This window comes from Phasianus colchicus, chromosome 2 (genome assembly GCF_987193195.1).
Source record: "Phasianus colchicus chromosome 2, bPhaCol1.hap1.1, whole genome shotgun sequence".
In the NCBI taxonomy this organism is placed as follows: Eukaryota; Metazoa; Chordata; class Aves; order Galliformes; family Phasianidae; genus Phasianus; species Phasianus colchicus.
In genome coordinates, this window is record NC_143437.1 from 81,643,988 (window position 1) to 81,670,801 (window position 26,814).

Here is a 26,814-nt window from a genome sequence, read left to right on the forward strand (position 1 = left end):
CTCCATAGCATGTCCACAGACATCCAGCCCACCTAACCTGAAGGGTAAGAGGGATATCTAGAAACTTGTTTTAACTTCAGACTCTTCTGTATCTGATTCAGTGACAGCTGCACTCTCAGTCATTCACAACCTAAACAGGGTTGGCATGCAAATTGTTTTGAAGCCCTGCCTTTTTACTGTAATTGTCATTATTTTCTTTTGTGCTGTCTGTTCATTCCTGTGCATTCAAGGCTGGCTTAGTCTGATACTGTCACTCTGGGAGAAACACTGCAGTTCCTAAAACTGGAGGCTGAAGTTCTTGGGACCCTCTTGCTCTACCGAACAGCAGGAGCAGTGGAGGTTGCTGCTCCTGGCTTCTAACAGATACCACGTGGTAACTAAATATTTAGAAAACAATCCCCCTCCTGATCTTTCCTCACCTTCTGCATTGATGCAAATAATAATTGGTCTTCTTCATTCTTATGTGCTACTGCAACATTACAGCATTTCTACCATCTGTAAGTATGTGTATTAAAACTTATTTCCTCTTTTTGTTTTGTTTTGTTTTACAATATTTGCTAGATTTGCAAATATTGATTTTGGGAGGATAAATAGTGCAACAAGATTCCTTAAAGCATCTAGAACTGTCTTACTGAACTCTTATGATTATGCAAACTGTATGATTATGGGATGATTCCATCTCCTATCAAGTGAAGGAAAAGAAAGTTATTAGGAGTAGTCAACGTGGATTCACCACAGGGAAATCTTGCTTGACCAATCTGGTGGCCTTCTATGATGTCATCACTGGCTGAGTAGATGGTGGTAGAGCAGTGGCTGTTGTGTACCTTGACTTCAGCATGGCTTTTGACACTCAGTAGGAGGTATGGGACAGACAAGTAGACAGTGAGGTGGATTGAGAACTGCTGAATGGCAGAGCTCAGAGGGTTGGGATCAGTGGTATATAGAATGGTTGGAGGCCTGTAAGTAGCGGGATCAGTACTGGGTCTGATCTTGTTCAGCTTCTTCTCAATGACCTGGATGAAAGGATGGATTTCACCCTTAGCAAATTTGCTGATGATACAAAGCTGGGAGGAGTGACTGGCACACAAGAAGGCTGTGCAGCCATTCAGCAAGACTGGGACAGACTGGAAAGCTGGGTGGACAGGAACCTTATGATGTTCATCAAAGGCAACTGCAGTTCTGTACCTGGGGAGGAATAACTGCACACATCTGTACAAGTTAGGGGCTGGAAAGGAGCTCTGCAGAGAAGGACCTGAGTATCCTGGTGGACAACAGGTTGGCCATGAGCCAGCTGTGTGCCCTTGTGGCCAAGGAGGCCAATGGAATCCTAGGGTGCATTAAAAAGAACCTGGCCAGCAGGTCAAGGGAGGTGATCCTTCCTCTCTACTCTGTCCTAGTGAGGTCTCATTAGTCTACATGTCTGCTGTGTCCAGTTCTGGGCTCCTCAGTCCAAGAAAGATGGGAGACTTGTAAAGAGAGTTCTGTAGAGGGCCACAGAGATAATGAGGGTCCTGGAGAATCTCTCTTAAAAGGAAAGGCTGAGTGACCTGGGACTGTTTAGTCTTGAGAAGAGATCTCTTCAACCCCTATAAATATCTAATGAGTTGGAGTCAAGTGGACGAGGACGGGGTCTTTTCAGTGGTGCACAGCGATAAGACTAGGGGCAATGGGCAGAAAGTGGAACATACAAAGTTCCATACCAACATGAGGAAAAACTTCTTTACAATGAGGGTGACAGAGTGCTGGAACAGGCTGCCCAGAGATGTGGAGTTTCCTTCTCTGGAGATATTCAAAGTCTGCCTGAACACTTTCCCACCTAGACATACTGTAGGGAACCAGCTTTAGCCAGCAGATTAGACTTGATGATCTCCAAAGGTCCCTTCCAACACCTATGATTCTGTGATTCTACGAGTGAGTGCTGTAGCATATTCTGTGGAGATTTGTCACCAAACAGCCTAGGCAAGTAAGACCAGACAACAGTGACTAAAGACAAAGTGGAGATACTGGAAATGCAGAGGTGAAAGGGATGCCTGGAGTGTGTATTACTGGGGCATGAAACATTGTCTGCATAAGTGACTTTCTGAATAGAGGATTGCACAAATTGAAGAAGACAGCAGTATCCTGCTTAGGTGTGCAGCTCAGGAATTCTGTCTGTAGCTGAAATGTAACGAGGTTTAGTGTGGAAGATGTTGCTTCCTGATACTTTCCAGTGAAAAAAAAGGACAGGAAAACGTGACAGTTATATCATTTCAGTATCTGAGCACCTCACAACTAGTTTTTTTCCATATGTAAGTTCTGCTCTTTCCATATATATATGATATCTCTGAAATATGGAATTGAATCATCACAAAATCTGGGTACAGAGACCTGGGTTCTCAGAGTCACCCAGAAACATGCATCCCACTGATATAAATGAGAACAAAAAGCAAAAAAGACTCTACAACTGAATGAATTGTTGCAGATATACTAAAAAACCATGCAGACAGTGATATCACAGTCTTTCAATGTATATCCACCGTTTTACCAAGTGGGCCAATACTGATTCCTAACTGTACTTTAGAAGGACTTCGTAATTGTAAAATACGTGAAAGAAAAGCAATCAGAATGAGTTATTCCTAGTTTTCCTAGGAACACTATAGTAATGAACTGCTCTTCATCACTTCTTTTTCAAGGTAATTTTCTCAGAGGCCACCCATGGGATTCTGCAAAAGCCTTAGTTGACTGACTCACTTTGAGCAGACCAGACTGCAGCTGAAACCTCTAAAAGACTCAGCTCTTAAAGATTCATTTCTTGTACTAGATGAGACAGGTGAGTACAGATTTGTAATATTTGCTTTATCTGAATTGCTATATTGTAGTAGTCCATTGATTCTGTCAACTTTTTACCCTTTCCCCCAGTTGCTGTTAGTGTCTAGCTTTAGACACTTTGACTCAATAAGGCCGAATGTCCAAGATTTTATGTTCTAATACACAATTATGTCTTCAAAGCATGCTAGCTTCTAGAATGTACCCCACAAAGGGTCACTTCATTAGGCACCTGTCTGTGCATTCAGGAGCTGGATCACTGTCAGCAGTTATGCTCTTGAAGGAGTGAGAGCAGCTTCTCTTCCTATATCTGGCACCTCAAGTAGAACAAATTTGGATTATAAACTCAGAAGATAGATCTATATGACATGCCTGCAACATATACCCTTCACGACCATGGTATTTAACAATTCCCAGCATACACAGTCATCCATACACAACCTGAGAAAATACTTACGTGATCTGAGCAACTTAATCTAGTAGATGTCCCTGTCCATGGCAGGGAGGTTGAACTAGATTGAATGGTGTTCCTAATCTAAACCATTCTATGATTTCATAAGCAAGGCATTTTTGTTTTCCTCCTAGCAAGACTTGGCAGACCTGGAAGTAAGGAATTAATCAAGAACCTTGTTATACTTGATAGACTTTGGTGGCATTCTTAACCACATGAGGTGGTCAGAGGACTCACCTCCTGATTTGAGAAACCACATCCTTTTACAACAATCTGCTTTACTGCAAATTACTTTCTTCTGTATTAGCAGAATTACATTGTACTAACATACGGGGAATACCAGTAGCTTTAAAGAAAGAACAATTTTGTTGTTTGGCATGAATTTCTTCATTTATGGCAAAAGAAGAGGATGAGGCACACAGTTCTTCTTTGATGGAGTTAAGCAGGCTATGGACAGTGGAGCTGCAGCTCCATAGGAGCAGAAAACAGCCATAATAGAGCAGCAGACTTCATATAAGATGAGTCACTTGTTATTGGTAGAATCCTGAAGGCACAGAACAAGGCACTGAAGATCCACTTGGAAATTTTCTTTGTTTTAGAAACACTGAATCATAGTATTCCTATAATCATAGAATGGTTTGAGTTGGAAGAGCACTTAAGAATCATCTAGTTCCAGCCCCTGCTATGAGCACGGGCATCTTCCACTGGACCAATTTCTCAAAGCCCTATCCAGCCTGGCCTTGAACACCTCCAGGGCTGGGCATCCACAGCTTCTCTAGGCAGCCTGTTCTAGTGCCTCATCACCCTCTGAGTGAAGATTTTCTTCCTAAGGTCTATTCTAAATCTCCTCTCTTTTAGTTTATAACTATTACCTCTTGTCCTATCACTGCAGTCCCTGATAAACAACCCTCTCCCCTTTAACTAATGGAAGGCTGCTATAAAGTCTCCCTGAAGCCTTCTCTGCTTCAAGCTGAACAATCTGAAATCTGTATCCTAGGTTGAAATCAACTTCTGGGACTGTCATTTGTCAGTGAAAATAGGCAACAAAAATGGATATATCATTATTCTGGAAATTACATAGGAAGGAGATCACGAAGCTCTGGGTTGTCCTACCACCCAGAACAGTTCTGATGGCTCTCTGTCTAACACAACAGTCAAGGCCTTTTTCTCCTTCTACAAAGAGAAACACTACATTTGCATTTCAGTACAAAATGTTGAGCATTTGCTCATCACAAGGAAAATAATTGCCTGCTTATATGTCAAGGATTTTAAGTTTTGTATCTTTTCTCTTCTCCTGCACATTACATATAAGTTAGCACTGTGTTCTCAAGAGAAAACAAGGAGGGAACTAAAAGCTGAATTTTCTTTGTATTACAGCAACCAGCAATGAGTTTTCAAAAGGCAACAGCCCCTGGAAAAGAAGATCAGCATGTAACTTATTTGTCTACTGCAGTTTACTGCTTCTGTCCTGAAGTCTTTGCACGTGTGAGCCCTGTTCATCAGAAACACCAAAAATGAAGTAGTTCAGTGTGCTGGGCTCTTTTTGATGTTACATTTTCTGTGCTCTAGGGGGAATAAGAAATGCTAAATTTTACTTATTAATAAGGATCAGCACGGGAAAGATCTCCTAGTATTGGACACTAAATCATGAGATTTATGAAAGCAGACTTTTTTGCAACAGTACGACAAATTCTATATATAAACTCATCACCCCCACCCCACAGAAGCAGAGATATAACATGCCTTTTGTTCAGAGATTTACCATGTTTAATTATTCTTTTTTTTTTTTTCAATAGCTTAACCATGTATTCAGTTAAATAAAGTAATAAACAAAAGTGTTCAAAGTGAGGCAATATTGTCTTTATGTTATTTTTCAATTGTGATCAGGTATCTGTGGGACATGGAAAACTAAAATCAAACAACATACATAATCTTTAATTCTCTAATAAAATTTAGTGCCAAATTCTGCTCTCAGGTATGTTTCTATAAAGCAGGATCCATAGTGGCATTACAGTACAATGGCATATTTCTGGGTTTAGAAAGGGCAAAAGGTAAGAAGTTGTTCTCACCTCTTAAAGGCTTGGCCCACACCAAACACTGAGCTGACATGCACCATCCTGCTGACCTGGTGCGAGCAGGTGCAGCAACACTCCTTGCAAATAAATCAGATTTCACCAGATTGTAATTTGGCTAAGTGACTTTAATTGGCCTGCTTCAGTAACTGAGAGCACAGTTTGGCTCCTTTCACGGTGAGAAGGCAGCCAACCAAACACAACTTTCACCAGGCCCCAGATTCTGGCCCCAGATTTCAACATACACTATTACATCGATCAAACGAACCATAGAAGTTACTTATCATTTTACTGTTCCTTAACACATTTCACACAGTCCTGCAGCGAGCAGAATCACAGATGAACCTCAGAACATACAGAGAGCACAACTACTACACTGGACATGAAAAGGAAATTTTATTAAACATGTTTACATAATATGAGTTGGAAGTTCATTTAAAAGCACAGGGGAGTGTTAAGACAAGTGGTCAGAATAGAAAGTTACTATCGAATTATAACTAGTTGGTTTTTGGCCACTAAGACAGAACAGGATCTAGTAGTAGTGCACCAATGCTTGAGTTCTTCCTGCTCAGCAGGTCGAGCAGTACCAATCTGTGCCCTATGGAAAGATGGGCAGAGTAATTCCAACGTGTTGAGTAATAATAAATAGTTCACTTGGTGCAGGCAGTATGTCTATGAGTTAAAACCTAGTGTGTACACAGTTTCTACATGTGTTACAACCCCACAGTAGGAATCTACACCAAAATATTTATTAGAAGGAATTTGGTCCATACTACATCACGTTTTCCATAGGGTAAAAAATAAAGTCCATCTATAGACATTTAGCACCAGACTCACAGACCTAGCCTGGCTAAAACCTGCAAAATGTCTATAAGAAAAATGGATGGCTTAGATTTCTTGGTTACTTCAGTATTGTAATTACGAGCAAACTGTACAAGTACATGCAACATACAAGCTGGCCTATGTGGAACTAACATACATTATTAAATAACCTTTTTCATCTCTTTTTACAAAACGTGCATGCAGCTTTGAACAGTTCCAAGTCATGCTGCTCTATTTGTGTGATCACAAAATCGAATGGCCGGTAAAAGGAGGGGAAACATATCAATGCACCTGCAGAATCTGCAGTTTTTAGCACATTTACAGGATATCACAAGGGATTTCAAGGCCAAGAAGAACTCAAATGAATAAAAAGCAAATTGAAATTTGACTTTTTTCTCCAAAAAGTAAGATATCTTGCGTTAAAAAATCAAGCCTTGTGCTTGCATCAATCTCAAAGAAATGTAAACTAAAATTTGATAAAAACATTAGTAAGTGCAGAATATTTCAACTGGAATTTCCAGTGAAACACTGAACAACTCATACCATGCTCTATCCAGGGCAGACTGGTGTGTCTGAAGCGACACATGTCAGAGAAGCCTGGGTACAGCTGAAAGTGTCATATGCTCAATCCATTCCTGGTCAACATTTTGGGAAGTCAAATATACATTTATACACAGAAACATAAGTATTCCCTCTCCATTTCTAGGAGGAAAACTGCATTACCAGTAACATATTCCATGTCAAAATTAAGAATAAAGCTGCTTTATACCAGTCCCCAGCATTAGTTGCAGAATTCTTCAAAATTCTTCCATGCAAAACATCATAAACATAAAAGTTAGTATATATAATGCAAACATATCTGCTTTTTACAAAGAAAAAGTGGCACTGTGATGATTAGTTACTTTTAAGAATATAACCTTGGTTGGTCATTTGTTCTGGGTTCCCACATGGGAGACTTTGAAGCACCAGAACCAAGAAACAATTTGAACGTGCTGGAATCATAACTGGCTGCTGAACACTTTAACGATGCTTACAGAGATATGCTTCAGCCCTTTTTTTTGTTTGGTTTAGAAGAAGAAAGGAAGGGTCTCTGTTAGCGTTGTGAGGACTTTTACAAAACTAGCAGAATCACATGGCAAAAAACTAGTGGAAGTAACAAATACAGAAAAACTGCTGAAACACCAGGAAGTTAACACTGCTTAGGGCTCTGTCAAAATGCGAAAAATACAACGTTGTTAACAGAGTGAGAGCTTCCAGTTTGGCTCATATTTGACTTAATTTGAATCTAAAGATCCCTTTCTCTCTCTCTCTCTCTTTTTTTTTTTTTTAATATTTATTTGTTTGGCTTTGGATCATTATAAGCATCAGTGATAGCTGCTAACAGTTTGGCTGTATGTTATATACTTTTGTTCCATCAATGTAAGCCGTCTCTTGACAAACAACTCAGACATATTTTTGGATAACTACTACAAGCAAAAACAGAAGTGATTGTCTCTCTCCAACAGTGTTTTTGATCGTGTGAATATCTGGTTCCAATTGTTATCCTGGGTGATGTTTTATTAGGCAGCACCTGCTTCTATGATCTAATGCAGGGAGGCCCAGTTGAACTTTCCAGAGACGACTGGGAAGCTCTGCGTGTCAAGGGAGTCAAGGTTGGATCCACTAGTGATGAAGGTGGGAATAATTTATACCAGCCTATTACCACACTGGACAGATCCAATTCCTCGAGAAGGATCTGGGCAACTCCCATGAAGCATTTGTGATCCATTCGGCCATAGTCTCCCCAAACTATTACCTGTAAGAACACAAGATACAGGTTCAGCCTGGTTCAAAGAGCCGTGCTCACTCCTGCTGTATGTCACAATGTGTATAGTAAGGAAAATGTTTTTCTTAAGGGTGAATGATTGCTCCCTCTTATGAGAAAACTTAATGGCAGGACAGGAGCAAGAGTCAACTAAAGAGAAATGTTTAATACAGACAGACATTTCACAGGTCGGAAATGACAAGCCATGAGGATATGTTTGCTGATATTTAGAAAATTAAATACTTAGTGAGTTGGAATGGGTTTGCATATCTTACTTAAGAAAATATACAAGTGCTTTACCAAAAGATAGCCTAAATTGAGATTTGGAAGGAACTGACCTGGAGGACTTTACCCTGTGGACTTTCATCAAAAACTAGTGTCTGTTGGTACAAAGGATCAAGGGTCTTCCGTGCAATTCTTGTCTTCTTCTTTGCTATACATGCTCCATTTTCCAATAAGTAAACTTTGACATATGGAGCTGCAAACAAAACATCATTAATTTTATTTTTGGACTTAAAAACTTCTTCATAAAAGGAAGATGAGTAGAAAGACCACGACAAGCTATCTTTGTTGTATAGTCTGAATACAATTACACTTGTTAAATAAATGACACAGACCATAAGGAACCCATTTAATTTTTATAACCCTTAAATTTAACGATCCAAGATGTTACTAATAAAATTCTGTTTCACTGTTTCATCTGTCATTCTAAAAACACTTTCCTTTGCCAGGAATTAACTGTCTCTGATAGCTAAGCTGGAGTCACTATGTAGAGGTTAGAGATACATCACAATAGAAGACTTAAATATTTCATTGAAAGCTAAGTCATTCAGATAACACAGACACTAACTGCTCTTTTGTCTTAGGCTCTTAAGAAGGCTGCAAAGTACCATTTTGCCAAAGTGCTATCTAAAACAAGAGTTCCTGTTGTTATAGTAAGCAGTGCTTGTAGCAATTATTATATATCTCTTCTAATGAAGATTTCTATAAATAACTAGGACATTAAAAATATTCTTATAAAATGATATTTCATTCATTATACAGATTACTGACACAGGCACTAGCATCACATGCAAGATTCTTCAAGCACTGTTGCATACAGAAGACTATGACTTGCGGGTCTACTAAGCTGTGTGTTCAGAGCACAGTCATCTGTTCTTTGTCTCATTTTGGTGGGAAACAAACACAAAGGACTTCATGTACATTGATAAAGTCTTTCTGAGAGATATGACTTGCTTAAAACACATGGGAATACTTCTGCAAATGTTCTGTTCAGAACGGGTTTTGAATTGCTAAAACTAATTCCTTGAAAAGTGACATGCAATTAGCAGGTGCATGTGGTACGAAGTTGACTGATAACAAGGATATATCCATGCACACATTCCTCGCAAATAAAATGTATTTACATCTAACAAGGTGCTTAAAAAGCCTCCAATCCCCAGTCCACCAGCATATTTCATATTCCTGATTTCTGTTCACATATTGTTTATTTTTCCCTTACCTGGGGTAGATTTGGAGCCAGGTTTTTGTGTGAGGCCACGGGCTCTAATGACTTCTACTTCTAACTGTCCCTTTTTATCCACCATGCCAATCTGGATATCACCTGAGGGAGAAGAAGAACATTTTAGAGAAGCAGAACAGCCTGGGAGATATGAGAATAAGAAAGAGAAACAGAAAGGTTAGTGTTCTACTGGTCTGCTCTGTGAGTGTGCTTGTCACCTCTCCCGATCCCTTAAATTTATCTGTCCTTAACCTAGAACTAAATGGGTCTGTGACCCATGGGGGCAAGCAACGTATAAAATGGTATAAACACCATCCTTTTCATTTCACATTATGACCTAGAGACTTCTCACACAGGACTGCTGCCTCAGCAGCACTTCCCTAGCAGTGGTCCCAAATGCCAACAGCCTAAAACCCAAATTCATGTTCAGATATCCCCTCAGCTGGACATTTCTGTCTCCAAGCTGAAATGTAAGAGCTAGGAGTGCAACGCCTCCTTGTCTGGTTAACAGGAAGGGGAACTGCTGATTGAGGTTCACTTTGAACTCTCTGTACCTCATTTGCCTGAGGGGATCCTTTGTGTAAGGCAGATGCACCAACCTGTTTTGGCATACAAAAACAGTAGCTTCAGAGAATGATGCCCTATCCTCCAGGAACTCAAAAGAAGTGTACTGCAAAGAGCTCTAAGAAGTATTAATGTGCCAATTATTCTATTTTTATTAATACTGCATGCCTATTTTTGTTGTGAATGAAATAATGCAGCTTGCTAAAACCTGCTTTTGCTAATAGTCAAGCTGCTGTTTCCTTGCATGAATTCTGACAAACTACATTTCCTGCAGAAAATGAAACTCCTTGTTCCAAGACCAATAAAATGCATGGAAAGTTACCTTAACTATAGGCTGATGCTCAAAGTGTTGGACCTGTATGATTCCATCTATTATGGAATCAGCTGGGTAGAAATCTAACAGGCCACTTAGAAACAGTTAGAATCAATACAGCGTGTAGCTTTGTGACTTCAGTGCAGATAAATGAACTGTCCATATATCCATGCCACATCTGAATAGGGAAATATTTGAGATTTAAACTCTGAATTAAAAAAAAAAAATAATAGATAGTCCTGAACTACAGAATTAGAGGGTTCTAGATTTAGAACTACAGCATTTTGAAATGAAGCAGGCATATGTAATGGAAGATTGAAGCAGTGGTTATACCTTGCCACATGAGGTATGACAGAGCAGCAGGAAAGGCTTTTACCTGTCAGACTTTGCTTGAATAACCATGTTTTGTGTTTCACTAAAAATAGTTCAAAGGAAAATTCCAAGAAGCAGTATTAAGACTACATCTCAGTATTGCACAACCAAATAAAAGCATGGTACAGGAAGCCAGAAGGGGGAGCAACAATCCCGGTATTTGTCAATGGCAGCAGGATACAGAAGATGTGAAAGTTGTAAAAAGTGTGGCAAAATACTTCTCAGGGGGCTGAAACTCAAGCCCTTAGTAAATAAAAAAATTTGAAGAAGTGAAAATAAATGTGACTCAAGGAATCTGCAGAAAAATAGGAGATTAAAGTAAAGATGAAAGAAATTTAGACCCCTGTATTCATACCAGCAGAGCCACTTAGATTTAGAAAATATTCTCACTGATACTTCTGAGAGTGCTGTACTAAAGCACCTAGGATCTTACCATTTCCAGTATGGTTAATGGAGTATATCAAGGACTCCTTGCTTAGAATCCTAAACATGTAGTATTTGAAGCATGCCTAAAAATTGTCCAGGTACAAGCAAAAAGGTATCAAACTGCTCCAAAGACACTTGTACAGTACTGTGCTGCTGCACAGCACTCATACACTATTCATAGCCAAGATACAGCTAACACTAATATAGGGTTATCTAGACTGGTTTGGAGTACTGAGAAAATTGCACATAGATCCAGACAACTGCTGTAGAAAAGAATTTTGTCATTACAAACACTGGCTTTATCAATAACTGATAACTGGGCATTGCAGATGTGGGTAGAAATTTCAGGTTCTGGAGTTACTTTGGGATGAACCAAGCTTGGAAAAGTGCAGAGTTTGGCAAGAAACCGTCTTCATATCCAGTATAATCTGTGGTGATCAAATATAAATGCTGAACAACTGAGATTTCACAGTGATTGGAAAACTCACAATAACTTTCCAGTGGGAAGGAAAGTGCAACTTCTATCTTCAAATTGCAAATAAGATTAACAGACACTTAACATCTGCAGCAATAGTGTTTCTCAACTCATTCTGGATGCAAGCATGCCAGAAATACCAGTAGGAATACCAGTGACCAGGTACAGGATTTTCATGTTTACAGTGAAAGAAGCCAATTCATAAAAGCCTTTTTGGTGCTGTAGTCTAGCAGTGCGTTTGATAGGTGCTGTTTTATTATTCATCTACCATATAACATAATACTCTTACCCATGGCAGGAGTTGCCAGTGTTTGTCGGCCTACTAATTGTGCAGGTCCAAGTCCATCAAGGAAATCACTGAACTGACTGTCAGCGCCCAGCCGTACCCCAGGAAATATTAAGCTGAAAGAAAGTAAAAGCAGATTAAGCATAAAATCAGGATTAATTTCCATTGTCCTACAGTATTTTCCCACAAAATACTTCTTACACAAGGCAAACAGCTCAGAATGTGCAACCACAAAATGTTCTGCAGTGTCATGAAATGCAGAGGCCTATTACTTTACATTCCTGAATGCCTAATTTAATTTTTAATACAATTTTGTATTGATAGACATATCCAAATGTTATCTGCACCAGCTAGAATAAACAAGGAAAAGCAATGCAAACATTAAATGTACTGATTGTCGGAGCTAAAGCCATAAACTGGCAGATAGTACTAGTGGGGATGAGACCTAAGCCACCCTTTTTCAGGACTGAACTGCATTCACACAGACTGTATGTGCATTTCCAAACTGCTTTTTTGTAATGTAGAATTTCCACTTTCTTTTGAATGCATATACAATCTCCAAACAATAATAAAACAGAGAAATGAAAAAATTCAAAGAATAATCCATAGTGGGGAATCTCAGCTTCAGCTTCCCCATTACAGTCAGCAGGAACAGAAGAATGGAGTCTGAACTAAGCCTGGATAGCATCTTACCCAGTAGGCTATCCACCATTCTGTATCTAATTCTCTCAAAGGAAATTTACTGTTAGACTCAATAAAAAAGTAACAAAAATTCCTATTTAAGGCATCTAGTGTGAAAAGCTTTGTTTTCCAGAGACCAGATTTATGTGATCCATACAATTCACAGTAAAAATTCTCAGCAAGCTGCAGTTAGTGGGTACAAAAAGCCCATTCCTCTCTTCAAGACTAACTGCTCTCACAATGTTTGCATAAAGACATTGACCGTCTGTAACTGAAATTGACCAGAAAATACCAGCACAGTGCTTTTCATTAGAAAACTTCGATTCACCAAAAGGTAAGCTTTTCACAAAAGCTTAAAGAAATCTTATTTAAGGTTTCTTTAGGTGGAAGAGAAGAAGCCTCCAGTTCAGCCATGAGCCTCCCAGCAATGGCAGTAACCTAACTCCAAGATGCAGGTTCAAGCCTTGTGCTATGCCTGTCAAGTCATCCAGTCTGCTTCTTCCCCAAGTGGCACTACTCACCACTCCTGCAGCTGCTAGGAATAGTTTCTTGTTTGTTTTTTGTCATTTTTTTCCCAAAATGCCTGTTACATTTTGCTGAAGAATTACTAGGATTAAAAATCATCAGTGTTCTCATTTTTCAGACATCTCTAAATACACAAACAACAAATGGTATGAAGTACTCTATTCTCTTTAATGATCAAGAATTGCAACTCATAAAACTCTAATTATGGCTCAAGCAGAAGAACATAATGTGATACTTGGGGTATCTCCTGTAGGACTCTGTGATTTCTGCTAAGCTATTTATCTGGTTGATATTGCTAAGTGCAGGATGAGGCATGACACTACCTATAAATTAACTATGTGACTCTACAATTAATGGCAGTATCATAATGCACACACACAAGGAAGGGAAAATTGTCCATGCAAATTCAACGCAAACACCTCCTAATTGCCATAATTACCTGCCCACTGTAAGGGTGAACTGCAAACAAAATACTATTCAAGTAACCAAAGTCAAGCTCCTGTGGATGCCTCATCAAAATGATGGGAATCTCACAGGAGACAGGATAAAAATTTCAACCCACAGTATTGCATCCTCTTAAAGGAACGTTTCTCTTCCTTCATTGCAGCAAACTATATTTAACTTTATAACCTGAGTTTTGTTATCTGCCTCCTTTGGACCATCACCCTTGGCTTCCCTCTGTTAAATATCACTGTTCTTCTCACTTCATTGTCCTCACTGTTGCCTTTCTCTTGCCAGGGACTGGAATAGGGCTGTAGAGACCAGGGACAGTGGTTAAGGTTAAGGTCAATTGCAAACTGAGTCAGGGAACAAACCTCAGGCATCCTGGTGATCAGGAATCAACCAGAAGACCTTGTAATTCTATCAGTGCAGGGCTCCCATCTCTTCAGTACTGCTAACCAGAAAAATAGGCCAGTCTCTAGTCCCTTAAAGGAGGAATTCTTCATTGCCATGGTGAATGGAGCCTTGTAGACTGGCAGTTCATTGCAGAGAGATGAAGGATAAGAGGATGGAATGCTGAAGGGCAAAGGTAGTGCCCTATGATCTGATGATGGAGTAACTGCACCTTTATACTTCTCCTTGCCACCATCATGGCTGATTGGCTCTTCATCCCTCTTAAAAACTATCAGTTGTGTAATAGTGTAAGCATTTTAAAAGATGAAGCCAAAGAAGTCCCTATTGTCCATTTTTTACCTGGTCTGTAAAACAGAATTTGATACCTCCAGTTTTCACTTTTGCAGGGGACAACTCGTAAGAATTCTCTGGTGATCACTGAGCCTTTGCACACAAGGTAGAGTCCTATTGATATCTGTAGGGAGGCTACAGTACTTATTCACACTTCTGTGTCAAATTGGCTTTTGTTATCCTTTCCTAGAAGCTCAGTCATTCAGCAGTGAATGAAAACAGCTGCCCCATTTACCCACAGTTGTGTGCTCGGTTTTAGCTGATGGCACAGTTGATGTCTGGTTTTACAATTCGTCTGGTTTTACAATTCTCAATAAGAGACTTGGACCAAGTCCAAAGTAAACTCTCTTTGTATACAGTACTACTGAACACAGTTTCATATCACAGGGATTTACACACAGCATCTGAAGTTTAACTCCAAGTTAATCCAAACACAACTCAAAGACAAGTTTTGTTTTGAATAATGCAGTCTGAATTCAGTTCTCTTTTGATGAACAAAATGTCTCACAGGATAGCAGGGAAAGTGTGAAACCCAAAGACGTCCTCTTTTAATTTCAATTTTCAATATATTACATGCCCCAAATAGTTTAGTTTTGCTAACATTTTCTCAAGAGGAAGAATCTGCACACATACCTATCCCTTCAGCCCAAGGTGGGACCTCTGTTCACATCCCAAGTTTCTTTAAAAGACAAGAGGTTTTTCTTACATTACTGTACTTTTAATGCCACTTACTTGCCCTCAGAGCTGTAACTATTTATGCTGCCATCGGTGGATTCTCGACTTGGCTGTCGAACCATACGACTCCTCATCTCTGCAGCCATTCCTGTCTCTGTGCTTCTTTGTATCGTGCTCTTTAGCTTCTTATTGCCAGCCTCTGAAAGCAGAGAGAAATAAAAAAAAAGTTAGTTAGAATGACAGCCTAGCACAAAGCCTTTCCTTGCAGTTTTCCGTAACAGAAGTAATGTGACATCTCTTCTTCAGCTGAAAACTGGTCATGGTTTCTCTTTAAAAGGGCTGACACCCTCTATTAATGTGCTATTATTAATCTTTATACAACTAGAAAGTAGACAGGATGACTGTGATAGTGTATGTTAACCAGGTGGTAAGATGTCCCTCGTCACATTAGGTTAGGGGAATACAAATTTATGACTGTCTCAGGAAAAAAGAAGAAAGAAAACTCTTCATGCATTCAACAGAAAAATGTTAAGCTCTAAAATACTTGGTATCAAAAACATAACAACATATTTTCACACAGCAAAATTTTTCACCACAAAGTAATTAGTGAGCGTTACATAATTTCTAAGCAAAATAATCTTTTAGGAATCCCTTTGGAAGATGATGAAGACCACAGAACTTGAGTTTGCATATGAATGCTACAAAGTAAAGTGCATTTCATGAAATCATTTAACAGCTCAATATGTTTGGAAAAGTTTCCATCACAGTTTTTTTTTTTTTTAATTTAAATTTTAAATCCTTTGAGTTCCACTTGTAAGCTTCCAGGTCATCTTGGAGCAGGGAGAGCTTCCAGTCCCTTCCAGGCGCAGTTCCGAGCTCCAGGTGTAACAGCCAATTTACAATGAATTCTACTCCAAATCTTATGTTCCTAAAGGATGGCAATTGTTTTAAAAATCTTTAACTGAAATACTTCTACCAAAGTCTCTACGTAACACAGAAATCTGCGTTGCCTTTAGACTCAGTACCCTGCTCATTTTCTTTTAATTCAGCCTATCATTCAATGCGTAACACTAATCTCTCAAGAAGCAGTAGATATGACAAGGTTTCACGTGAACAAATGCAGAAACCTCCTGCATTTTCCTCTTCATTTAAGTCATATTTCATTCACTGTCTACAAAGTTTCTATTTTCTTTCTGCATTCTGCTTTCAGGAATACCTGGGGAAAAAAAAATGCTTCTTCCATCTTCACCTGCTACAGAGACTGAAAACTTTTTCACTTTCTTATTTCACACAGAGATTGTTGATGTTTGGCTATGATAGACCTTATTCACACTTCAGACAGAAGCTAGGAATCTCGTAGTCCCACCATAGCTTCAACTTTCTGGCAGATGGCTGGCCTTTGCTCTTTGGGTCTTCAGAGCTGATTCACAGCAGGGAGAAATCCCATAGGACAGAGCAGCTCTTCCTCTCCAAGGGCTATCATCTCTTTGGTGCTATCAGAGAAGATGGATAACATGGCCAAAACAAAAAAAGAAAGAATTTGTATACAGAGTGAAGAAGAGACACTGTCACATCAAAAAAAAGGCTGTGGTCCTTCCTGTAAACTTTCTATTTGAGTGGTTGTTTATTTATGGCCATCCAGAAGCAGGGAAATAAATACCTCTCAGTGGAAGAAATCAGCTACTTACATACAGCCACAGACCTTTTGCTCCCTTCTGAGGACAACAGTTCTATGGTTTTACTGTGTGCTTTTGCTGCAACTTATCCAAATTTCCAGTACTTGGTGAGTTGAAAATGCATTATTCAATGCCTTGAATCATGGAGAAGACTGGACTAGATGAGGTAGAGCAGGATCCACTCCCAGACAATGTAGGTGGCTGTACAGGGTACTTCATAAAACTTAAGTGACTCGAAATATAGGAAAGCATAATACAACATTTTGAGCCTATGCTTTATCTTAAAAAACAAAGCAAAACAAAAAACAAACAAAAAAAACCAACAGATAATGTGCACACCTATAATCTAGCATGTCAGTGCTGAAACATACGATGAGCATCAAAAAATAATCAAAAGGCAGTCGAAGATATAAAACCCACAAGCAGACTCTTATGACAAAGAAGAATTCTTGTATTTTCAGTAGATTCGTATTTGCCACCCATGTTGTCTTTTACTTCTCTCTTCTCTGAAAGTGTCTCTGTTTCCATCTGTTCCCACACAGCAGGTCAGATTATATAGTTTAAACCCTGCAGTGTTTACTGCAGCCAGCCAGATCAGGCAGCATGACCGGAAAGATAAAATACAGTAGAGCCTGAAAAGCAAGCATTTGAATGGAAGTGCCTGTGAATATTTATGGCTCACAAAACTTGAGTGATGAGACAGTAAAGGAACAAGACTATCATGACCTTGGCACAAGGCAAGGAGAGAGATGCTGATTCAGGCCACCTGAACAACGTGGTGAACGTGGAAATCCATTAAAGAGAGAAAGTTTGCTTGGGAAGTATAATAAAAAGCAGATTCATAGAAATAATCACTATACACATTTCCAGTGACTAAATTAAAAAACAAACAAAAAAAACCCCACGATTTTAGCTTAGAGCACAGCATAGGCTGAAAATTGCAAGTGGTTTGTCATGTAAGAGTAATTTAATATTACCATGGAGAAAATTCATGTTGCTGCTTGAACGTGCTTCTTAGATTGTTAAATGCACAGACTGTGCAGGGCAAATCCTTGCACAAGCCACACTTTTATCTCACTGTGCTGCATATATCAGATTGTCTACTTCTGAATGCTTTTAAAGTTGCTGCTCTCTGCCTTACTGTTCTGGATTTCACTTCTTGTTTTCCCCATCAAAATTTTTTTTTTGGTTGAAGATTAGGAAAAAAAAAATCTTTGCCTCCTCCTGTAAATGTTACCAATATCTGCAATGTTACTTTGGAAAATAAAAGTCATTGCTCAGATTTTATTTTACAATCTCAATCTTAATATTCTGCAGTACAATAAAACATAACATAAAAGTAACCCAAGACAGAATGGCAAAATACATGAATTTTATGGCATAAAGAGAATTGCTTTTGCGCAGGACTAAGAACTGAAATACACATTTCATGGGTTTTTAAAGTTTTACACAGGTCAGTTATGCACATCGTGGGTGTTTCTTTTTTTTTTTTTCTTTTATGCCTACTGCAGCACAAAAAGAAATGAGAACAATTTATCTCAGAGCATACTCTGGTAAACTTCTCAGGAAAGCCTTGTTCTGCATGGCATGAGGTGGTTAAAGCAGAGCTGAGCTGGGACCTTCTACTATTTCTGGAGGGGGCCAGGTAATGCGGAGTCACTCTGGGGTGCAGCTTCCAGACCTGCATTGACTGCACAATGAGATGTGGGATCTGATCAACTACCAATGTTTCTCTGGCTCCTTGTAATGTGTATTTTTCTCAACTATCATTTTTGTCTTGTATTGGTTATTCAGGCTAGCAGTTCAGCATACAACCCTGGAACCCTGCCTTTACACGAACAGTAGAAGTTCATTAAAAATTTAAGTTCAATATCTACGCTGTGATACACTGAGAAGATTTTCTACTCTTGTCTGAGTATTTATTGGAGAGCACTTGGTCCTGCTGCTGATTTGTATTAGTTTGATATGTACAGTTAAGTTTTATAATATGTGACAGTTATTTGCCTGCACTGTATAAATTGCATTATACTCATTGTACAGACTGAAGATAAACTGTCTCTATACTGAATACCATCTAGGGGAAAAATGAATTCCAAAATGTGCTGTATAATTCTATCCGCTCTGTCTATTGTGTAAGGCTTTCTTCAAGCAGAAATGCAGATTAATGTGCATAAATTCCATTCACCCAAACACACAGTTTAACAGGTATAAGCTAGAGAAAAACAATTACAGAGCAATTGTGATAAACATTTTTGCAGGTTTGATAACAAATGAAGAAGAATCATAAAACAGTCATCTGCAGCTGTAAGACATGCTTGGCTTGCATACTTTTTGCCATTCATTATCAGCCCTGTTGTAGCAGCCCTGCTACAACACACCAATGAGCATTTGGCATTTGCTGGTTCGTTCCACATCTTATAAATAGAGCGTATAGTGATTTTTTACTCTAACAAGAAAAATGCTAATGCAATTGATGTATTCCAATTTCTGTACTTTTTAATCACCTCCAAACATAGCATCCAGGGGAAAAAAATGCTACTGTCAACAGAAAGAGTTAGTGATAGTACCTATAGCAACAGGATGGCCTACTAGAGATACCTCAAGGCTAGATTTACATTTCTACAGGCATTCAAATCAGAGAGAACAATGGAAAGACAAACAGCCCCAAATCACTCGTATCCCTTTAGAGTCATGACTGCCCACTGTGTTTCACTGGCCTGGCTCTCTACCGTCTATGTACTGCCCGTAAACAAAACTGACACTTTTGCCCTTTTTTCAATATGAAAAGTCTGAGAATATCTAAAGGAGATGTGCCACAGCTCGCTGGAATTAAGCTTTTATGGTGCAAGGTGTATATTTGATGCCATAGGACATTTGGGAATATGCAGGGACACAAACTTGGTGACTTAGTCAACAGGATGCTTTAAGAGATCTCTGTAGGCCAAAAAATGACATGGATATTTGTACTGTTGATGGTGAAAGAGATGCCTTAAGAATTGCCCAGAATCTCACCTGAGAAAAACTAGTTAGCACCAAAAAAAAAAAAAAAAAAAAAAAGAAACAAATACACACATGGGTATGTAGTATGTAAAACTGATGACCCATTCAAAAGAACACTAAAGAAAGCAAAGCATGAAGCATGCACCATTGCTCAATCCTCTAAAGGAAGTGATAACAAGCCAGGTGCTGATAATATCATTGCATTACTCAAGGGCAATTCAAGGTTTCAAGCGTGCTCATGCACATGAGGATGAAAGCCTAAAAGGACTACAGTTCCAAGCCAGCTCTGACAGCAGCCTGGCTGGGTTGTGGCCATGGTGTTGGCCTGCACATTGCCTGTGTGACCATGTCACACCAGGAAGACTACGCCAACTGAAATATCATGGGTCATTCTCAACTGAAGGAACTGTGAGAAAACGAAAACCAAAGGGCACATTTCCTTCTGGTTCTTTTTAACGTGTTACTTTGCAGCCCCAATTTTGACTGCTGGAAGACTTGCAGAATTACAAGTTGTGCTACATCCCACTCACTCTGCGTGTAACACATTTTAACAGCAACATGTCTACACATTAATTGAAAAACTGCCTTTGGGTATAGTCCTAAAGCAGTTACAGAAATAAAAGAAGAAATAATTTTAAGTCCATTTATTCTTTTACATGTGTACTTCTCTCATATGGACACAACACTAGATTGCTCTCAAAGACTGAAAGTGCAGAGTGGCAATGCACAGAGGACAAATAGTTAAGAAGATACACAAATACAAATGTTCCCTAGACTTTTATCCTAAAACACTCCACCATATTTTCCATTTTGTGTGTTTTGCCATATTTTCCTGAATAAAAATGCTCTTTATGAGAAGACATCTCAAATATTCCAGAAATAGTCTTATAACCGTTACTTCCAACCACCGCATAAAGAAAGAAGAATACAGTTTATATTATGTGGTATTTGACCCCAAGGTTTGAAATCCATACGTCAAACACTAAATCCTTTTCCCCATTTATATTAATTAAGAGAAATCTACAAAAAAAATGTATACTTAATAAATAATAAAACTTCCTAGAAAGAATATTTACCTTTTCAGCTGGGTTAAATTGGATAGAACTTTTTGTCAGGGAAAAAATGTATCTCATAACTGTATTCATAAATTCACACATTCAGTTGGAAAACCAATTTCATTCCTATTAACTATTTTCAGGTAATACAAAATAAATGTAAGTAAGGCTGTTATATAAAGGTTTTTTTTCCCTTATGTATTTAGAGACAAAAGAATAAAATGCACCACGCCTAACAAAAGGTTTGACTGAAATGTTGTTAATAAATATATTAATGTTTGGGTTTTGAACACTAAGTCACTTGCAAAATATATGGCATTGCAGCAGTTTTTTTCCTGCATTACTCACTGAAGAGCCAACTTGCAAACTCAGACTCTTAAAAGTTTGCACTCAGATTTCAAAGAAAAATAACTTCACTTACTCAACAGGTCCTTCTGACAACTACAAAACTGACGTAGTATTTTCAGAATGAATGTCAGGAACTGCTTAAGATCCACGTTCAAAATAAAAGTAAACAAGAACTTGAAAAATCAGGCCATGATTTATTACCTGACAATGGCTTTAAAAAATTATGCAACTGCTTTTGAAAATCTTGCCTCCTTAAGATGGTGCTAGGCTTATTTACTAAAAATAATGTGAAACCAAGCATGTGGCTATGTATGATTATGCTTAGAAATATGATTTTCCCATGTTGGAAAAATATCCAAACTACCAAGTCTAGCAAGGGCACATGTATCTTAAGGAACGGCCGGGGTATCTTCAGAAGATCAGTTATGACTTCTTAAATTACTGGTATTTTTTGTCCAAAGATTTCCAAATTAATAGTTTTGTCCATACACAAATGAGGTGAAATGAACTGCTGTCTGACAAGCCAAAATGAGGCAATCAGTGATGATATATGATAATGAGCTTTTACTGCTGGGATTGCACTAAACACTTTATAAACATACAGAAGTAACAGCATCTTAATTACCTTGTTCACATGTATGCAAAGTGCTATATAAAATCAGAACATGTAAATGGATCCAATAATAGGTACACATATGCCCAGTTCTTCAACTCTTAAAACTTTATAAATTAAATTAGTAACATAAACAAGTCACATTTTCAACAAATTATTTACTATATAAACAGTTTATAAAATTTTAAGTACTTGTTTTTTATATACCCTTGAGTAGCCAGTCTGGAAAAGAAAGACGTGAGATGAAGACAGAAGCTCAGAGAGCTGTTTGCACTTCAACATTAACATTTTTACAGCAAAACACAGTGTTACATTGCTCCCTTGTTTAAGACCAGCCAGCTCCTAGAAGAGAATTGGCATAGGCAAGAGAAATCATCTGTCCACTGAAAGAGAATGGGACACAGCTGCCAGTTAATACAGAAAGGGAGAATGAAACTGTAGTTCAGAAGAAAGTAGAAGAGAGACTTCAGATAAACTAAAACAAAATCATATTTCTTTAAGGATTTAAACATATTTAAATAACTGTATAATGTCCAGAAGTAGTTTTCAGTTATGTGCTGTCGTTTCAATTTTAGTGAATGTGAGACTTTTCAAAATAAGGGTCATCATAATTACAAGCACTTTGGCATTGATCATTCTAATCACAAAATGACAATATAATGGTTAAAAGACAGTATCTTACCAGAGAGTATCAGCAATAGCCAATTTATAAGACACCACTAATAAGAAAGCTTACTATTGCTATCTATGTTCAAGCAGTTTCTTGAGAAATATGTGAAAAAAGTAATGAAAACCCAAAGCCCACTTCTTTAAATAGTTTTCATAGGAGCTTTAAGTGGAAATGTTTGTCAAAACCACTGGTACCAAAGCATCTTCTAGGAAAAATGATGTTACGTGCTTTTTTTGTGCAACTGATTAGTTTCTGAATAAGAAGTCAGCCCTAATTTAACAGCACAAAATGCTAACCAGGACACATTACAGTCCTCTCCTTTTACTCATGACAATTACACCCTCATAACCAATGTCCATATTCTGCATCTTTCCTGCAGTTTGAGCTGTTTGGACTGCAACTTTCAAGTCCTTCAAATTTTATTTCACCACTACCAGCATTTCCAGCTCAGTATTACATTTCCTTTGAAAAACATTATTAGCCTGCCTTTAGAGAACATTTCCAGCCTACCAAATCAATGGAATAGCAAACTGACGTAGGCTTTTTCCATTGCAAAGCTATAACCACAGCTTAACACACGCTGCTAAGTGAAAGTATTATATAGGTTCATCACAGTAACACACAGAAAATACAGGCTTACCTCTGGTTTAAGCAAAGTTAAGCATTGACTGCAATATAATCCTTAGCAAGCACCCAGTATCTAGAGTAGCTTCACCTTTTGTTTAAATATCTTGTGCTGTTCCTGCGTAGAACAATCTCTGGAGTTGCCTCTCCCTCTCTTCCAGCCCCTTGGCACCGCAGCACTGCGAGGAATGATCAAGTTGCTTCACTCACAAGTTCCTTTTACAACTGTGATTACATTACAGGGCCTTGCAGCAAAAAAGTACTGAACTACCTGCCAGCAAGCATTTCATAATATATTGCCCAAAGGTTCAAAAATTCACTCAGCTGTGTATTTTCTAGTGATGTGCAAGTAGAGAGGAGTACAAAATATTCTTGGCAACCTTGTTTGATGCATTTTTTTCTTGTTGTTGTACAGAACTGGATGAGGAAAGTCAGATAAACCCAGAAATGTATTTCTTTGTCATGGAGGTTCTGACTCATTCTACATGAATTTCAGTACAAAACCGACCAAAAGACTGTGAAACTAAGAAAGCACCATCAGTAGTAATGTACAGTTACACTGCAGAAAAGCCTTAGTGATGTTACTGAGATGGGCACTCCACAGTTATTTGCTGCCTCCTAAGTGCCTACATGTATTATAAGAATAGAACTTCATTACTGAATTATTCCTTCCATCTTTACACTTCATTTTGAGAAAACAGACATTACCATGTAGTTATTTCCATGTCAAATTGTTCAGTTTATCTGATATTCAATTCCAAAAACGTAATACGTTTTTCTCTTGCAAGTGGTTAAGAATCAATTCATTTAAACACTTTTGAAAACTTGGTAGTCAAGCATTACAGAGACTGATGTGCTCACTTCCTTTTACAAAGAAAGAGGAAGATACCCAACCTACTGTACATAATCACAATATTAGGATGATCAAAGGTAAGGGAAAGAGGAAATGACTAAAAAAGAAAAAACCAAACCAACCAACCAAACAAAACAAAATATAAAAAGGCAATTTCAAGAATTATTATAATGGGCAAAAAATGAAAAAATAAATAAATAACATGCATGCAGTAAATTTCTCTCTAGTGGATGTTGATGTGAAGTTGCCATAGAAGCCTAGAATAATTTAGGTTGGAAAAGACCTGTAATATCATCAAGTCCAACCACCCACCTCACCCTACAAGTCTACTGCTAAAGCATGTCCCTAAATGCCACATTCACACATCTTTTAAACAAATCCAGGGATGGATCTACCCCACTTCCCTGGGCAACCTATTCTAATGTTTGACCACTTTCCTGAAGAAATTGTCCCTGAATTCTAATCTAAATCTGCCCTCGTGCAATTTGAAGCACTTTTTACAATAAAAGTCTGATGATTTAAAGTGTTGTAAAATGAGTAATGAGAAAGGTGACATGAATTATATAGTATCTTTCAGCTAATGAACATTTATCATTACTTATGGTTGCAGGTACTGTGTAGGATCCTAACAGCTGCAAAATCCTCCGATGGGATGCAGTACATCTCATGCCACACCCCAGCAGAAACTTCCAGTTATTTTCATTGCATAGGTACAGATTTCCTACATGGTGCAACACTTAAAACAATCTGTACATTCTTGTTCTGTAAAAAGTCACTTTTCAGAGGTCAGGACAATTCAATGTCCATACAATGGTACTGCAGGAATGCAATGCTACTGCTGCTAACGCCAATGTGTGCGGGTCACCTTTCTGAGTCATGCCTTCTGCATGTGCATGGCATGGCAGCCCAGGCTGTCATTTGCAGTGTTAATGTCCAGCAGATTTATACAAAGTGCTCGACTCGTGTCAAGTATGCAGGATGTTTTCTCTCATGTAGGGTTTTGCTTGAAGCAAGTAAGCCTGGGAGAAACTGAGGTTTAAATAAAAATGGAGGGAAGGCTTTCATGCTGTATGTTTCCAGAAACCATTTGTAGGACCCATTTTGGTCACAGCCTTTCCTCCCAGTCGCAGGAAAAAAATCATTTCTTATATTTCTTATTAGCTGTTTGACCTGCTGTTCCGGATCAGCACTGTTTGCAAATTGCTTCTATCATCATCAGTGACCATTCTAAAGTTTCAGCAAAAAGCAGAACAATGCTCTTCTTCAGCCAAGGCACCTATATTAAGGTTTAGACTGTTTTTCAATTTATTTTGTATTGCCTTTGAGTGCTGTTTGAATTGTGTCAATGGAAAGTCCCAAGCAAGCTATGTTGTGGTGATGTAAAGACCTACTTTTCATATTTGAGGCTGACCCAGGTAACAGCCACAAAACAATTTTATATTACTTACAACAGCCAGTATGTAAAAACACCTACAGAGTTGGGCAGTGGATCTGTGCTAGATAAACACTGCATAACTGCAAGATATAATTATTCCCCTTGTGTTTATATTATTGGAAGTGGACAACTGTACACAGAGACTCAGTTTAGAGACAGATCGTTCAGCCAAAGTTCCCAAATGAACACTCCGGAATAACCCTGCTAAGAAATAGTAAGGTTTGCATCCAGTATTGCTGTTCTGTGTCTTCCATCAAACAGGCACAGAAGAAAATTATTGACAAAATGGAACAGTTCAACTGCACTATGAACAGATGCCAGCATAATAAAGTTGCCACAATGTCAGTATTGCTTTTACTACTGTGCAAGGGGGGGAGAAATGTGAGATTGCAGGATTTTTTTTACAACACCTCTTCTTTTGCCATTAAAAATGAATTCAGGTTATTTTCACAGCCCCACGTAGCTGCCCATTTCTCAGCCTGCTCAGATCTCCTTGTTGGGTTGAAAACTTAGTGAGGAAGCAGTTTCCTTTATCAAAGGCAAGGGAGAAAAGACAACAGTCAATGGAAAGGTACTAATGGAAGTCAGTGTACTAACAGAAGCAGAAGGGTTGTAGTGTTTTCTGCTAAATTTTGCTAAATTTTCACTACAAAGATAGTTGATTTGTGTAATTCATCTGTTACAAACATGTTACAGAGCTAAGAAAAATATAATCATGAAAGAGAATTAGTTAGATATTATAAATGAACATCTGTGACTATCTGAGTTAAAGTCAATTAATACAAGCAGACCGCAATTATTTTCTGCATTTTAAAACTCTTGCAAACACAAGGTGGGGTGAGCAGGAAAAAGTAAATGAAATAGTGCTAATATTGCATGCTTTTATAGAAAAAAAGGGAACAATCTCCCAACACCTCTAGTGATTTCTGAAATGAAAACTCTTCCAAACCTTTATACCAACTAAACCATGGAACTGCTTGCACTAGATTTTTTTTTAAATGCAATTGTGAAGGCATTTTAGCAAGTTCAATAATCAAATACACATTTCCTGAAATAACACCATGCCTGCAAATATTGTTCCACATATGCTATTAAGAACTGGCATTACAGTACAATATGAAGCGAATACCTTCAAATTATTTAACAGCAATTTGTATCTCTCTATATTATGCAAAAGCAGAGACTAAGATTTAAATTTTCTTACTGTTCTGATACAAAGAGCAGTGACAAGCTTATTCCAAATGCAGTGATGAAAACCGTCTTCAAATAATAAAGTGAAAAACAAAAATTGCATATGAACATCAGCACCAAATAAAAGGAAAAATGGTAGCAGAAAATTAAACAACTCTGTATGAAGGGAAACATTAAAATCCACATCATAAAAACAAATAAAAAAGTCTTAAAATAGTCAGTTTGAACCCCAGATTTCAAGACTGAATTTACTTGCAGATAGCATATAGAAAGATGATCACCGGAGTACATGCCACAAAGTGAAAATAAAATAAACAAACTTTATTTTCATGGTCCTAGGCTTACCATTGGTTAAACAGAGGTTTAGTATTTGTTAAACAGAAACTTGCCTT

The 26,814-nt window shown here is 38.2% G+C and overlaps 1 protein-coding gene and 1 long non-coding RNA gene across 25 annotated transcripts in view; one reads left to right on the forward strand and one right to left on the reverse strand.

Annotated features, from left to right (window-relative positions):
• The first annotated feature begins 698 nt into the window (after nt 1-698).
• On the forward strand, nt 699-5,246 carry LOC116240433 (uncharacterized). Its single transcript, XR_004169301.2, has 3 exons — nt 699-860; nt 2,673-2,809; nt 4,634-5,246. It is a non-coding gene; the product is annotated as an uncharacterized LOC116240433 (long non-coding RNA).
• A 2,218-nt stretch (nt 5,247-7,464) lies between these two features.
• Nucleotides 7,465-26,814, reverse strand: part of RIMS1 (regulating synaptic membrane exocytosis 1) — a 291,302-nt gene continuing 271,952 nt past the window's right edge. For 22 of the 24 annotated variants that reach the window (XM_090136176.1, XM_090136155.1, XM_090136167.1 and 19 more), the window contains 5 exons: nt 15,015-15,156; nt 11,895-12,007; nt 9,456-9,557; nt 8,293-8,432; nt 7,465-7,945 (listed from right to left, as the gene is read on the reverse strand). In XM_090136176.1, the coding sequence (XP_089992302.1) occupies nt 7,727-7,945; nt 8,293-8,432; nt 9,456-9,557; nt 11,895-12,007; nt 15,015-15,156 (716 nt within the window). In that variant the 3' untranslated portion in view covers nt 7,465-7,726. Of the gene's footprint in view, nt 7,946-8,292; nt 8,433-9,455; nt 9,558-11,894; nt 12,008-15,014; nt 15,157-22,959; nt 23,262-26,814 lie in introns of those variants that run through there. The other 2 variants (XM_090136174.1, XM_031610800.2) reach the window with 2 other exon arrangements.